Source organism: Oncorhynchus nerka, linkage group LG1 (assembly GCF_034236695.1).
Source record: "Oncorhynchus nerka isolate Pitt River linkage group LG1, Oner_Uvic_2.0, whole genome shotgun sequence".
Lineage (NCBI taxonomy): Eukaryota > Metazoa > Chordata > Actinopteri > Salmoniformes > Salmonidae > Oncorhynchus > Oncorhynchus nerka.
Window position 1 is genome coordinate 22622191 of NC_088396.1, and position 16053 is coordinate 22638243.

The 16053-nt window shown below is 44.5% G+C and overlaps 1 protein-coding gene across 10 annotated transcripts in view; it reads left to right on the top strand.

Moving 5' to 3' along the window:
* The window catches only part of mcf2lb (mcf.2 cell line derived transforming sequence-like b), a 58763-nt gene extending 43025 nt beyond the window's left edge, over positions 1-15738 (top strand). For 2 of the 10 annotated variants that reach the window (XM_029650263.2, XM_029649772.2), the window contains exons 7-34: positions 2212-2361; positions 2690-2814; positions 3887-4001; positions 4431-4550; positions 4701-4892; positions 6594-6785; positions 7004-7160; positions 7375-7439; positions 7564-7637; positions 7821-7887; positions 7992-8107; positions 8230-8299; positions 8421-8513; positions 8651-8743; positions 8862-8987; positions 9167-9388; positions 9547-9639; positions 9767-9845; positions 9996-10068; positions 11069-11160; positions 11621-11707; positions 11826-11885; positions 12467-12541; positions 12814-12894; positions 13364-13473; positions 13599-13711; positions 14160-14263; positions 14365-15738. In XM_029650263.2, coding sequence (XP_029506123.1) covers positions 2212-2361; positions 2690-2814; positions 3887-4001; positions 4431-4550; positions 4701-4892; positions 6594-6785; positions 7004-7160; positions 7375-7439; positions 7564-7637; positions 7821-7887; positions 7992-8107; positions 8230-8299; positions 8421-8513; positions 8651-8743; positions 8862-8987; positions 9167-9388; positions 9547-9639; positions 9767-9845; positions 9996-10068; positions 11069-11160; positions 11621-11707; positions 11826-11885; positions 12467-12541; positions 12814-12894; positions 13364-13473; positions 13599-13711; positions 14160-14263; positions 14365-14444 — 3024 coding nt within the window. In that variant the 3' untranslated portion in view covers positions 14445-15738. The remainder of the gene's footprint in view (positions 1-2211; positions 2362-2689; positions 2815-3886; positions 4002-4430; positions 4551-4700; positions 4893-6593; positions 6786-7003; positions 7161-7374; positions 7440-7563; positions 7638-7820; positions 7888-7991; positions 8108-8229; positions 8300-8420; positions 8514-8650; positions 8744-8861; positions 8988-9166; positions 9389-9546; positions 9640-9766; positions 9846-9995; positions 10069-11068; positions 11161-11620; positions 11708-11825; positions 11886-12466; positions 12542-12813; positions 12895-13363; positions 13474-13598; positions 13712-14159; positions 14264-14364) is intronic. The other 8 variants (XM_065017261.1, XM_029650049.2, XM_065017247.1 and 5 more) reach the window with 7 other exon arrangements.
* The last annotated feature ends 315 nt before the right edge of the window (positions 15739-16053 follow it).

Consider the following 16053-nt stretch of genomic DNA (forward strand, 5'->3'; position numbering starts at 1 on the left):
CGACTGCATTCTTATGTCACTAGCCACTTTAACTATGCCACTTTGTTTACTTTGTCTACATACTCATCTCATATGTATATACTGTACTCGATACCATCTACTGTATGCTGCTCTGTACCATCACTCATTCATATATCCTTATGTACATATTCCTTATCCCCTTACACTGTGTATAAGACAGTAGTTTTGGAATTGTTAGTTAGATTACTTGTTGGTTATCACTGCATTGTCGGAACTAGAAGCACAAGCATTTCGCTACACTCGCATTAACATCTGCTAACCATGTGTATAAAATTTGATTTGATTTGATTTGAAGTACTCCAGATATAACAAACTGGCCCTAGCCCCCCGACACATAAACTACTGCAGCATAAATACTGGAGGCTGAGACAGGAGGGGTCAGGAGACACTGTGGCCCCATCCGATGATACCCCCGGACAGGGCCAAACAGTAAGGATATAACTCCACCCACTTTGCCAAAGCACAGCCCCCACACCACTAGAGGGATATCTTCAACCACCAACTTACCATCCTGAGACAAGGCTGAGTATAGCCCTCAAAGATCTCAGCCACATCACAACCCAAGGGGGGGCGCCAACCCAGACAGGAAGATCACGTCAGTGACTCAACCCTCTCAAGTGACGCACCCCTCCTAGGGATGGCATGGAAGAGCACCAGTAAGTCAGTGACTCAGCCCCTGTAATAGGGTTAGAGGCAGTGAATCACAGTGGAGAGATGGGAACCGGCCAGGCATAGACAGCGAGGGCGGTTCGTTGCTCCAGAGCCTTTCCGTTCACCTTCACACTCCTGGGCCAGACTACACTCAATCGCATGACCCTCTTTGAAGAGATGAGTCTTCAGTAAAGACTTAAAGGTTGAGACCGAGTTTGCGTCTCTCACATGGGTTGGCAGACCATTCCATAAAAATGGAGCTCTATAGGAGAAAGCCCTGCCTCCCGCTGTTTGCTTAGAAATTCTAGGGACAATTAGGAGGCCTGCATCTTGTGACCGTAGCGTACGTGTAGGTATGTACGGCAGGACCAAATCAGAGAGATAGGTAGGAGCAAGCCCAAGTACTGCTTTGTAGGTTAGCAGTAAAAGCTTGAAATCAGCCCTTGCCTTAACAGGAAGCCAGTGTAGGGAGGCTAGCAATATGATCACATTTTGGGGTTCTAGTCAGGATTCTAGCAGCCGTATTTAGCACTAACTGAAGTTTATTTAGTGCTTTATCCGGGTAGCCGGAAAGTAAAGCATTGCAGTTGTCTAACCTAGAAGTAACAAAAGCGTGGATACATTTTTCTGCATCATTTTCGGACAGAAAGTTTCAGATTTTTGCAATGTTACGTAGATGGAAAAAAGCTGTCCTTGAAACAGTCTTGATATGTTCGTCAAAAGAGAGATCAGGGTCCAAAGTAACGCCGAGGTCCTTCACAGTTTTATTTGAGACGACTGTACAACCATCAAGATTAATTGTCAGATTCAACAGAAGATCTCTTTGTTTCTGGGGACCTAGAACAAGCATCTCTGTTTTGTCCGTGTTTAAAAGTGAAAGTTTGCAGCCATCCACTTCCTTATGTCTGAAACACAGGCCTCTAGCGAGTGCAATTTTGGGGCTTCACCATGTTTCATTGAAATGTATAGCTGTGTGTCGTCCGCATAGCAGTGAAAGTTAACATTATGTTTTCGAATGACATCAAAAAACAGTCATGGTTTTTTGGGACTTTTCAGATTCCACAATGATTCTTTAGTTGTGGACACTAAATCACCACACTCCCTCTTCTTGCTCTTGGTCCTCATCTTTGTAAGTCACCTTGATTTAGCAACTGGGTGTTTAATCAGTTTCTTTATGAAAATATTTAGTGAACTCCATGACAGTAGCTATAGCAGCACACAAATAGACTACAAATGCATGCTGGGGCGGGCATGCCCTGAGCTCATGAAGTGTGAGCGCTACTCAAGTGAAATTGGAGCTCGACGAGAAGGCCAAAGCTCCCCGCTCCGTTCCAGCTCCGCTCACATACTCTGGCGTCGACTAATGCGGATCCTAATAAATGAAACACACAGAGGTAACCATCCAGCAAACACACAGTGAATACACAGCATAAACACCAGAACCATGGCCCAGTTTCCTAGTGTTGGACTAATATCCTTTTTCTCAGTCAAGCTATGCATGTTATTTTCTAACAATGTACTATATTCATCTGTGTGAAGGCCATTGAGGGCTTTGCTCTGATGGTAAAGAGAACAGCTCAGATCCTGCAGTCGTTTGGGACAGAGCTAGCAGAGACCGAACTACCCAATGACATCCAGGCTACCAGTAACCTACTGGGGACACACATCAACAAGAAGAGCAAGATGAAGGTACAGAGCAGGCACGCACACACACACACGCACACACACACGCACGCACACGCACGTGCACACACACGCACGCACATGCACGCACACACACACACACACATGCGCGCGCACACGCAGGTACATGCACGCACGTACACGCACGCACACACACACACACACATGCACACGCACGCATACACACACACACACACACCTCCAGAAAGATGAATACACAAAATAACATGATGGGTTAAATCTAAGTAAATCATTGTCTTGTCCCACACCACTGATATCAGAGTGCTGGTGTTGGCGTGTGTATTTGATTCCCCTGATGTGTTTGTGTCTTCAGGAGGATCTGCTGGTGGCTTTAGGACAGGGCAGCAGACTGTTGGAGAGTATTAATGAGCCAGTGGTCAGAGACCCAGACCACAACATGAACCAGGACGAACTGGAGAACCTGGCCACCGTACAGAGGTTAGAACACACATTGGGAACCTTGAACATAAGGGTTAGAAGACACACTGGGAAACTTGAACATAAGGGTTAGAAGACACACTGGGAAACTTGAACAAAAGGGTTAGAACACACACTGGGAACCTAGAACATAAAGGTTAGAACACACACTGGGAACCTAGAACACTGGGGTTAGAATACACACTGGGAAACTTGAACATAAGGGTTAGAAGACACACTGGGAACCTAGAACACTGGGGTTAGAATACACACTGGGAACCTAGAACACTGGGGTTAGAATACACACTGGGAACCTAGAACACTGGGGTTAGAATACACACTGGGAACCTAGAACACTGGGGTTAGAATACACACTGGGAACCTAGAACACTGGGGTTAGAATACACACTGGGAACCTAGAACACTGGGGTTAGAATACACACTGGGAACCTAGAACACTGGGGTTAGAATACACACTGGGAACCTAGAACACTGAGGTAGAACACCCACTGGGAACCTAGAACATTGGGTTTAGAACACACTCAGGGCACCTAGAACACTTGGTTCATAGATGCACAGGAAATATAGAACACTGGAGGACTTGATGAATGCAAGAGGTGAGAACACATAACAGCTTTTGCTCCTCACTATGATAAGGACTGGCAGTGCTTGGTCCTCTGAGGTCAGAAGGAATATTTTGGAGAACACTGGTGACAGAGAAGACAAAACAGGCTGGCATCTTTCACATTCAACTCAGTAGAGTGAGCAAAACACACAGAGGAATAGCAGAAAATGTCTCATGTCTCCTCTTTTCTAATCTTCTCTCCCTCTTTATCTCAATCTTTCCCGTTCCATTCAACCCATCTAACATTAAACATTTAACATTAACATTTTAACATCTCTCTCTTTCACCCCCTCTGCTCCATCTCTCCCTCTCTCTCTCTCTCTCTCTCTTACCCTTTCACCATCTTTCCCTCCCCATCTCTCTCCTCCCCTCTCCTCTATCCATCTTCTCTCCTCTCCCTCCACCTCCTCTCCTCTTCCTCCACCCCCTCTCCTCTCCCTCTATCCCTCTCCCCCTCTCCTCAATCAGACTGCTTTCCCAGTTGAATGAGACAGAACGTGCTTTTGATGAGTTCTGGGAGAGACATAAGACCAAGCTGGAGCAATGTCTGCTACTCCGTCACTTTGAACACAACTACAGAGAGGTGAGTGGGACATCACATGACTCCACACACCTGACTTCTGTACACCATGGGTAACATACACTAGTTACAGTACCTGAGAGCAATACGCCAGAGAGCAACTTACAAACCTTACAAACCTCACCTTACAAACTAAGTAGATCTCTGAAGCAATTACATCCCTGATCCTGGTACACCTATGGGGCATTGACACGGCCACCTGTGTGTGTGTGTGTGTGTGTGTGTGTGTGTGTGTGTGTGTGTGTGTGTGTGTGTGTGTGTGTGTGTGTGTGTGTGTATGCAATGTCACACCTGATCTTTGTACACCATGTCTGTGTGTGCATCTACAACCAGATCTGAGTATACGTTGTGTGTATGTCATACCAAATGTCATTACATTGGTCTGTATGTGTCCAACCTGTGTGTGTTCTAACTGCTGTGCTACTGTTCCAGGTGAGGTGTCTGCTGGACCAGGTGGCACAGAGATTGACAGCTTTCTCGGAGGTGGGGATAAGCCCCGCCCACGCTGATCACATCTTCCGCGAGCTGAGCAGCCACGAGGAGAGAGTCTGTGTAAGTAAACAAACTTACTGACAGACATGTATTATCCAGAGTACGTATAGAAATCAATAATGTTGCATCTCTCTTTTATCTTTCCATCTCTCTCTCTCCCTCGTACCCCATTCTCCTCCTTTCTCTCTCTCTCCCCCTTTCCCTCTGTAGGAGGTACTGGACCGAGCCCAGGCTCTGGCCCGTGAGGGTGACGAGTTGATTCAGAACACCCACTATGCTGAGGACTCCATCCAGCCCAAATGCATTGAGCTCCGAGCCGTGAACGAAGAACTGAGCACTTACCTGAGAGCAAAGAAAGACCACTTACTCAGAGCTATAGAGCTGCACCACAGCCTGGAGAGGGTGAGAGGGACATAAACACACACATATACAACTACAGTTCAAATTTCCTTGTTTTTGAAAGATGTTTTATTTTTTTTAAACATTAAAATAACATCAAATTGATCAGAAATACAGTGTAGACATTGTTAATGTTGTAAATTACTATTGTAGCTGGAAACGGCTGATTTTTTGTGGAATATCTACATAGGCACGCAGAGGCCCATTATCAGCAACCATCACTCCTGTGTTCCAATGGCACGTTGTTAGCTAATCCAAGTTTATCATTTTAAAATGCAAATAAAACCCTTTTGCAATTATGTTAGCACAGCTGAAAACTGTTGTCCTGATTTAAAGAAGCAATAAAACTGGCCTTCTTTAGACTAGTTGAGCATCTGGAGCATCAGCATTTATGGGTTTGATTGCAGGCTCAAAATGGCCAGAAACAAAAAACTTTCTTCCGAAACTCGTCAGTCTATTCTTGTTCTGAAAAATGAAGGCTATTCCATGCGAGAAATTGCCAGGAAACTGAAGATCTCGTACAACACTGTGTACTGCTCCCTTCACAGAACTGCACAAACTGGCCCTAACCAGAAGAGAAAGAGGAGTGGGATGCCCCGGTGCACAACTGAGCAAAAGGACAAGTACATTAGAGTGTCTAGTTTGAGAAACAGACTCCTCACAAGTCCTCAACTAGCAGCTTCATTAAATAGTACCCGCAAAACACAAGTCTCAACAGTGAAGAGGTGACTCCGTGATGCTGGCCTTCTAGGCAGAGTTGCAAAGAAAAATAAATATCTCAAACTGGCCAAAAAAAAAGAAAAGATTAAGATGGGCAAAAAAACACACACTGGACAGAGGAACTCTTTCTAGAGCACCAGAATCCCGGAGTCACATCTTCAGTGTTGACGTTGAGACTGGTGTTTTGTGGGTACTTTTCAATGAAGCTGCCCGTTGAGGACTTGTGAGGTGTCTGTTTCTCAAACTAGACACTCTAATGTACTTGTCCCTTTGCTCAGTTGTGCACCGGGGCCTCCCAATCCTCTTTCAATTCTGGTTAGAGCCAGTTTGCGCTGTTCTGTGAAGGGAGTAGTACACAGCGTTGTACGAGATCTTCAGTTTCTTGGCAATTCCTAGCATGGAATAGCCTTCCTTTCTCAGAACAAGAAAAGACTGACGAGTTTCATTAGAAAATGGTTTGTTTCTAGCCATTTTGAGCCTATAATCGATCCCACAAATGCAGATACTCCAGATGCTCAACTAGTCTAAAGAAGGCCAGTTTTATTGCGTCTTTAATCAGAACAGTTTTCAGCTGTGCTAACATGATTGCAAAAAGGGTTTTCTAATGATCAATTAGCCTTCTAAAATGATAAACTTGGATTAGCTAACACAACGTGCCATTGGAACACATGGTTGCTGATAATGGGCCTCTGTACGCCTATGTAGATATTCCATTAAAAATCAGCCGTTTCCAGCTGCGACTCACATTAACGATGTCTACACTGTGTTTCTGATCAATGTTCTGTTATTTTAATGGACAGAAAATGTGCTATTCTTTCAAAAACAAGGAAATGTCTAAGTGACCCCGAACTTTTGAACGGTAGTGTAGATATATACACACATACACACAAAGTCAAAAAAAGTAAATCAAATGCATGTAGAAACACACACACACACCACCCCATAAACCCCTAAAAACACACACTCAACCCCCCTCTCTCCCAGGCTGCTAAGTGGTGTGATGATGGCATCTACCTGCTGGCCTCTCAGCCCGTGGACAAGTGTCAGTCACATGACGGGGCGGAGTCAGCGCTGCAGGAGATTGAGCGTTACCTGGATACAGCAGGACAGAACAAACTGACTGATCCTAGTGCCATCTGCAGGGACTACGAAACAGTGCTCAACCTGGAGTTCAGAGTAAGGGGATCCAATTTTATGACTCGGACATGCACTCAGACCTGGATTCATGTCATTAAAATGTCATCATAATGTGATCAATTAAATGTAAAGAAAAGATGACACAGCAAACAAACAGCTATCAAAAACTTAGGGTTCCAGGGTGTAATTCTGCTCCTCTTCCTCTTCTCCTTCTCTCCTCTCCTCCTCTCTCATCCTTCTCTCCTCTCCTCCCTCAGGACCAAGTGGAGAAGGTGTTCCAGAAGCAGGTCTCCATGCAGGAGATGTTTGAGAAGAGGAGGGTCAGTCTGAAGAAGCTGGCAGCCAAACACACCAGGCCAGTCCAGCCTGTGGCCCCAAGGCCTGAAGCCATCAAGTCCCCACTGTCCTCGCCAGGTGAGTCCTTATAAACCACCTGTCCTGAAGTACTCTACCAGTCATTATGTACCATTATGTCCTTGTATACATATCATCAGCACCCTGTCATCACACATGCAGTCCTGTCATAGGGTTAATGTTCTTTTAACTAGATCGGTCAATGTATATTTAGATATGTGTATCGTTAATATCCCACCTCAGCCCCTCCACTCTCTCATTCTCTCCCCCATAGCAAAGAGAGTGCTGGAGAAGAGCTGCTCAGAGGGAGACACTGTGAACAGGGTCAGCTGTAGAAAAGTAAGTAGAGGTCCCTCTTGTGTTTTACTGTGGGGTAGAAATGATCATACCTGCAGTATGCATGTCAAATAAGACACTAGCTCCAGTAGTTTCAGTAGACAATCATCCTGTGGTGTGTTCTCAGGTGGAGGGCCAGCTACAGAGCAACAGAAGTGCCTCTATGTCAGAGGAGGACGAGAACCTGGCCATCCTCAGAAAGTAAGTTTGGTCCGTGTTTTGTCCGTTGTTATATCTGACTGCATATCTGTGAGTCTGTGGTGTTTCTCTGACTTCTGTGTGTAGCGTTTCACCCATAGAGATTAATAACGATTATCCTCTGGTGTCTGTATCATGTAAGCCTGAACTGTCTACATTATGTCTGACTGTGCTCTCTCTATGGAGACATGTAATGAATGAGCTGCTGGAGACAGAGAGGGCATACGTGGAGGAACTGCTCTGTGTTCTACAGGTGTGTATCTCTATCCCTCTCCCCTGGACCATCTGAAACCTCTTCGTCCTCCTCTCACACATGCGTATCGGTCTTAACTGTGTTCGTCCTATTGGGTGTTTCAGGGCTATGCCTCAGAGATGGACAACCCAGCCATGGCCAGTCTCATGCCCATTCCTCTGCAAAACAAGAAAGATGTGCTGTTTGGCAACATGCCAGAGATCTACCACTTCCACAAGAGGTAAATGAGCACCCCCTAGCGGTTATTAATGGTGCTTACACAGTGATATGACTACCCAGGCATTGTACTGACTAATTGATCATCTCTTTCTCTCTGCATCACTCTTCTTTATGAACTTCCAGGACCTTTCTGAGGGAGTTGGAAGAGTACGAAGACTGCCCGGAACTTGTGGGTCGGTGTTTTCTGGAGAGGGTGAGTGTTTGGAGATTGAACTGGAATATGTTGTGTCTAAATCACTACTCTGATTGTAGTGAAGTGTTTGTGATGTAGGGGTATTTCTCTCTTTTCTTTATTCTCTCTCTCTATCTCATAGATGACAGACCTGCAGATCTATGAGAAGTATTGTCAGAATAAACCTCGCTCTGAGAGCTTGTGGAGACAGTGCTCTGACTGCTCCTTCTTCCAGGTACACACCATATACACACCTCCCCTAAGGTACACACCATATACACACCTCCCCTAAGGTACACACACCCAACAGCTTCAGGCTTAAGTGGTTGTTATTCCCTACTGATGAATTCTCCCTGTTCTGGTCTGGAACAGGAGTGTCAGAAGAAGCTGGAACATAAACTGGGCTTGGACTCCTATCTCCTGAAACCGGTCCAGAGGATCACCAAATACCAGCTCCTGTTGAAGGTAGGACCAGTATATACGTTGTCTCATGATTCACAAGAGCATTCTGGTCCACTCCTTTATTTTCATAATGTGTCATTGCTGATCAACATAACTCAATATGTGCATGTGTGTGTTGTAGGAGCTGCTGAAGTACAGTAAGGGCTGTGAGGGGTCAGAAGACCTGCAGCAGGCGCTCACCTCCATCCTGGGCATCCTGAAGGCCGTCAACGACTCCATGCACCTCATCGCTATCACTGGATACGATGTGAGTTCATCATCGATCAACTTCACATTCTCTGAAATATATTGCATATTCCTTTCATGGCATCAACATCACATTATTTTAGAGATTGTGTCAACATGTCAAAATTACATAAGGCTGCAGCACCATAGCTTCTGATGAGTCATGAACTTTCTCCTGACCTATGACCCTTCTTCTGATAGGGTAACATGGGCGACCTGGGACGGCTGCTGATGCAGGGGTCATTCAGTGTGTGGACAGAACACAAGAAAGGTCATGCCAAGGTCAAGGACCTGGCCCGCTTTAAGCCCATGCAGAGACACCTGTTCCTGCATGAGAAGGCCCTGCTCTTCTGTAAGAGACGGGAGGAGAACGGGGAGGGCTACGAGAAAGCCCCCTCCTACAGCTTCAAACAGTCCCTCAATGTGAGTCTGTCCATATGTCTGCCTGCCTGCCCGTGTGTCTGTCTGTCTGTCTGTCTGTCTGTCTGTCTGTAGTAGGTCTAACAGTGTTTGATATTACAAGTGAGTTCAAATTGAGCTTTTAGAAGGTAACAGCTTCCAAAATGTATGCCCTCTATCAGATGAGTGCTGTGGGCATCACTGAGAACGCCAAAGGTGACAACAAGAAGTTTGAGGTCTGGTGCAACTCACGGGAGGAGGTGTACATCGTTCAGGTGAGTGGTTTTGCCCAAACAACAGCTACAGACTACATGTCTAAAGTTTATTTTACAATGATACAGAAATCATATCAGACTCTATTTAGATAAAACAAAACTGAGAGGTTTCACCATTGTATTTCAGGCCCCAACGTCTGAGGTAAAAACAACGTGGGTGAAGGAGATCCGGAAGGTTCTGACAACGCAGCTGGAAGCCTACCGAGGTAGGCAGGGTATCTGTCTGTGGCAGACCTGATGTCAAATAGTATTAGTTGTATTTCTAATACTTTGAGTGTATTGTAATTACATTGAGTATTACATTCACTGATCATGATGTAGTGGGACTGTAGTTGATCTCCCTGCGTGTCTTCCAGAAGCCAGTCAACAGAGGCCGTCAGACGGACTGCTCCAGTTCCCCTCTTGTGCTGGAGCACCTGTCAGCCTCAGGTCAGTCATCTGACCCATACTGACCTATTAGAGAGTCAGAGCCTCTCATTCACAAATGAGAAGTAATCAAAGACCCCCCTTGAATGTTATGCACGGTATATTACATGGAATAATGGGGTCTGTTTAGGGGGATGTAAGAGAAGGTTCAGGCAGAAATGTATCATGTAGAACAGATATGATTGTCTGCTGATAGAATATGTAATCGTGTCCGCTCAATTCATTCTGTTTCTATCGGCAATGTTCAGAAACCTGAATACAACATGTTGTCTTACCAAAGTCAAATCTAATTTGTATGTCACATGCGCCAAATAAAACAAGTGTAGACCTTACCGTGAAATGCTTACTAACAATCCCTTAAGAAAATATTGTGAATAAAGTGACATTTAAAACATTATACATACATACATACATACATACAAATATATATATATTTTTTAATTTCATAATATATATATGTGTATATACAGTTGAAGTTGGAAGTTTACATACACCTTAGCCAAATACATTTAAACTCTGTTTTTCATCATTCCTGACATTTAATCCAAGTAAAAATTCCCTGTTTTAGGTCAGTTAGCATCACCACTTTATTTTAAGAATGTAAAATGTCAGAATAATAGACAGTGAATTCTTACTAGGATTAAATGTCAGGAATTGTGAAAATTTGGCTAAGGTATGTAAACTTCCGACTTCAACTATGTGTGTGTGTGTGTGTGTGTGTGTGTATATATATATATATATTTTTTTAATTATGTATGTATGTATGTATGTATGTATGTATGTATGTATGTATGTAATGAACAGTAACACAAGAAAATTACATAACAATAACGAGGCTATATACAGGGGGTACCGGTACCGAGTCAATGTGCGGGGGTACAGGTTAGTCGAGGTAATTTGTAAAGTGATTATGCATAGATAATAAACAGAACGTAGCAGCAGTGTAAACATGTGTTGCAGTGTGAGTTTCTGACAGACCTGTTTCATCCTCCTGTCTCCTCAGTCCATTTAGAAGAGGGGAGAGGAGCATGAAGGAGAAGAAGGGAGAACCCAGCAGCCCTGACGCTAACTCCTGCTCCTTCCCAAAGACCAAAGGTGAGCAGAGAGTGAGAGAGGGGAGGAGGATACTGCCTTATAACATAAAGAACGCTTAGACACCACCACCTTTTAACTGGGCCCAATGCTAAATTCAAAGCTATTTTTTACTCTCAACAGTATTTAATAGTTATCACTTTCCTAAAGCGTTTCTTGTTTCACCTAAACAACACTGAACTATACTATGTTCTGACTTTTACTCTTAACTAAATGTTGCTTCTCTCTCTGTGATGAGATGACTAATCTTTCTCCTCTCTTCCCTCCGTTTGCCGATGTCGTCACTTCTCTTTCTGTCTCTTTCTATTTCTCATGTCTTTCTCTCATCACTGCACTTTCCTTCTCTCCATCCCTTCCTTCTTTTATGCCTCCCACACCTCTCCCTGTTGCTCTCCTCTCTCTCATCCCACTCGCCTCTCCCTCCTTCCTTCTCTCCCCTGCTCCGCTCCTTCTCCTGGCCCAGAAGAAGCAGCGACTAGTCCTACCTCAGACAGAGCAGCTGTGGCTAAAAAGCGTTTTACCTTGCAGGGCTTCAGCAACTTCAACAAAGGTAACAGCCCTAGCTGGTCACCAGGGGTTGCCATAGTAATCATATACATTGTTACTATATGTCAGCACTGTAGCCTACTACTACTACAGTATAAAACATGGCATGCTTCCTTCCACAGACCTCTCGCCTCCTGACAATAAAAGCTTAACTTTACCCAGGATTCCCTTCTCTCCATCAGGTACCTGAAAATGTAGCTAAAGTGACCATAGATTAGAATCTAGAGAGGTAATTTAGTCCCATAGCTTAAGTCAGTGTTTCCCAACTCCAGTCCTCGGGTACCCCTACAGTACGGATTTTTATCGTAGACCCAGAGCACAGCTGATTCAACTTGTCAACTAATCATCAAGCCCTTGATGAGTTGAATGAGGTGTGTTTGTCCTGTGCTACAACGAGTACCGTTGGGGGTACTTGAGGACCAGAGTTGGGAAATGCTTGCTAAAGTGACAACCAATTAGAGTTGTACTGTAGCTGATAGTGAATAGACCACTTCAGGGACCCTGTATGTCTTTCACCCCTGTAGTCTGTCTGAGTAGCTGTAGGATGACAATGTTCGTACAGAGAACAACATGCAGTTAGAACATACAGTTTGTGGTGCTCCTTTCAATGTCCTCTGCTCTCTTCATTCTTTGTCTGCGCTTACTTTAACTTCCACTTCCAAGATATGTTACTACTAATATTTGTCTTATTTGAGGGTTTTGCTGCTCCTCTTCACTCTCTTCCTCTTCTTCTCTTTTATTCCTGTCTTCCTGTGATGGCTAGGATCTCCCACAAGCCCTGACCATAAAACCAAACGTCATGAGATAAAGAGTGATCCTACTCCGTTCGGCTTTAAAGGTACGTCTTCCCATAATGACCCTAGTCACTGTATCTGTGGTCGACCACGGTCGCTGCATTCGATCATTTCATCCGTGGTTGGTCAGGGTGTATTGATTTACAGACAGCGGAGAAATGTGGTTCATCACAGAATGTATAATACGCTGTGTTGACTGACAGGCAACCGGAGTCACAGTTACCATGGTCGGTCATTCATTGTGGTTGAGCACGTTTGCCTGCGGTCAATCTCTTTGACCATATTTCAATAGGGTCGTAATGTATCTTTCTCTCAGACCCAGGCCCTCACACTCACCTCCATCTGGGCAGAGTCAGGTGGTTCAGCACCTCGAGTCTCTTACAGGCCAAGAGGAGAGGTACCGTACAGCACTCAACTGGACTGGACTGGTTTAGACTGGATTAAGATGTGTGGTGATCACAAAATGGCTGCCGAATTTCACGGAGAGATTTTCCCCTCTCACTCCCTGCACACTGTGTTCCCTTGCCTGAGTGTGTGGATACACATGACCACCTAAATGCTTATGTTGATATTTTTATCAAAAAAACGTCACGCTCCTTATTGCTGAGTAGTGTTGTGGTTCTGAATGGTCCACACGATTACTGTAGTTTCACTCCATTCGACTTGGTCCTGTTCCTTCTGATTGCGGTCCACTCTGTCACTGACCGTGTCTGGTCTAACAGAGGTTGCTGAAATGCCTACTCTCAATGTCTCCCGGTCCCCCTCCGTGTGTGTGTGTGTATGTGTGTGCGTGCGCGACTGAGCGAGTGTGTGTTTCAGGCTACACAAGACACCAAATTCTTATGTACCCTTTCTCCCTCCTCTAGGATGGACCAAGGGCTCTCTCTCATTGGACGCCAATGAGGAGAATGATGGCTACTCTAGCCCCGAAGAGCCGCTGAACTCAGACCCTGAGGACGAGGAGGGAAAGAAACTAGTGAGTGTGCGGGTGTGAGGATACTTATCCACTCCAAGCTGGGATATGGCTCCATGTAGAAACCGTTTTTAAAAATGGTTTACAATCATACATACAATCTAACACCATATCTTGACTGTGCACAGTGTGCAGGGAAGTACACAGTGGTGTCTGACTATGAGAAGGGAGAAGGCCAGGACCTGTCAGTCAAGAGTGGTGAAACGGTGCAGCTGATCAAGGAGGGAGATGACGGACAGTGGTGAGAATATTACCTTGACACCCTTACACTTGATTGGTTTCACACTTTAACAGTCAGAACCTATTCCAACACAGTCATATTCTATAGGGAAAACCATAGTGCAGGTCTCTCCAACCCTGTTCTTGGAGATCTACCCTCCCCTAGGTTTTTGCTCCCAACGCCAGCTAATTATTAGAATCAGGTGTGCTAAGTTAGTCAGAGTGAAAACCTACAAGACTGTAGCTCTCCAGGAACAAGGTTGGAGAGACCTGCCATAGTAAAACGTAACACAACATTTTGAAACAGGAAACAAAAATGAGCTATTCTTATCAGACAATTTTGGGTAGCCCGTCCCTGTTGCAGTCCCTTTTTTCTGTGCCTTATGAATATGACGCACTATTCAAATCTGAGTGTTGAGTTGGGGCGAGGTGGTGGTCAAGGGATTGTGTGTGTTTCTGTGTTGGTGCAGGTTTGTGAAGAACTTGAAGACCAAGCAGGAGGGCTGGGTGGCTGCAGCCAACATTCTCACCCTGATTGGAGAGTCCAAGTCCTGCCAGTCTCTCACCAGCTCCGGTAAAACCCCCTCTCCGTGTAGAATTGTGTGTGTGTGTGTCTCTCCTTTAACCATCTCCTCTAACCTCTGGTCTCCCTGTGTATGTCTGTGTGTATTCCAGAGGGCAGTGGCTCAGGGAACCTCAGCACTTCATCCAGCTGCTGTGAGACTTACACCAGCTTCTCTGACATCAAGCCCTGAACCCTCTACCCTTCACTGGCCCCATCAGGCCACCCCAGACCCTTTCTCTCCAGATCCCAACCCAACAGCACCAGCTGGTGGCTCCCCCAGCAAGACAGCACTTTCTCCCCCACCCTAAACACAACTTTACCCACCTTACCCAGAGGCAAGCCCTTCTATTAGGATACTTCAAGAAGATGCCAACAATAGACTTCATCAGATATCATTGACTAGAGAATGGGCTCCAGCGCCCTTGTGTAGTTGAAGAGATGTAGTGTAGGTGGGCAGCAGCTACCCATAGACACTAATCTTAGGTCAGTTTGGCACTTTTGCATTTATCCTTCATAAAATTGTCAAGGTTAGGATTGGGGATTACTACAGTATTAGTAGCACTATTAGTAGCACTAACAGACAAAATGCTATGGACAAGATGGAACCTGACATAACCCATAGAAATATAATACCATTTTGTTATGAATTCTAATTCAAGGTTAACCTAATCAGGTGTCACTGATATAGCGACCCCATCTGGCATAGAGTGGTGGATATGGATCTGGTTGAGCCCTTTTTGTTGTACTGTAAGCCTATAAGTAAGTTACTGTAAGTTACAATGCTGTTGGTCTGCATCATGGTCCCCTTGATTGTCTACAAATAGACAAGACTGTATTTTTTTTAAATATAAAATTATTGTAAATAAGAAAGATTATGATTGAAAAGTATACCATGTGTAGCTTTTCAGATTGTTGCTCCAAGTTCTACCAGTCACCTCAACTGGTGGCCATATAAGTAACCAATATGACCTTTTGTAGGCCTGTGACTATCTTATTGCCTCTTGGAGAGTGAGGAGTTACTGTTTATTTGAAAACAGAGGGAAGGGAATGACTCTTGTTATGTACTTTGATAAAGATGTTATTCTATGTCTGTCTATCTCTATAATGTAATCTCTCTCTCTCTCCCTCCTTCTTGTTCTCATAGCCTACCCTGTCCTGCAGCATTAGTTTTGTATATGGTTCAGACAGAGCAGTCACAGTATCACTGTTTCCTGTCCTCGTCAAATGACTTTATTATGAGATCCCCTTTCCATCCATTTCACATGACTTTAGTCATTGCAGGTGTCTTCTCCATGTGTACTGTGAACTTTCCTAGTTTTGTGAATAACTCAGTGTATAGTCATAACTTATTTATGGTAAAGCAATCCTATTTTTTTATGTAGATATTGTTTATTAACTCACTTTTCTTTATGAAATCAGAAATTCTCTGTCAGCAGTTGTGAATCTGTTTTTTTTATATTAAAGGACTTGTGTGGTACAGGTAATTCTCTCTCTCTCTGTGTGTGTGTGTGTGTGTGAATTTCCTGTATCGGGTTGGGTAGCCTAATAAAATAATATCTTGTATTGTTTGTAAATGTCATTTCAGACTTGCCTATGGGAGAAGCCTGCCTACAGTGGGGTGGCAGGTAGCCTAGTGGTTAGAGGGCCAGTAACCGAAAGGTTGCTAGATCAAATCCCCGAGCTGACAAGGTAAACATCTGTTAACTGCCCCTGAACAAGGCAGTTAACCCAGTGTTCCTAGGCCGTCATTGTAAATAAGAATTTGTTCTTAATTAAAAATGAAAAGCTCTCAGTTCTTT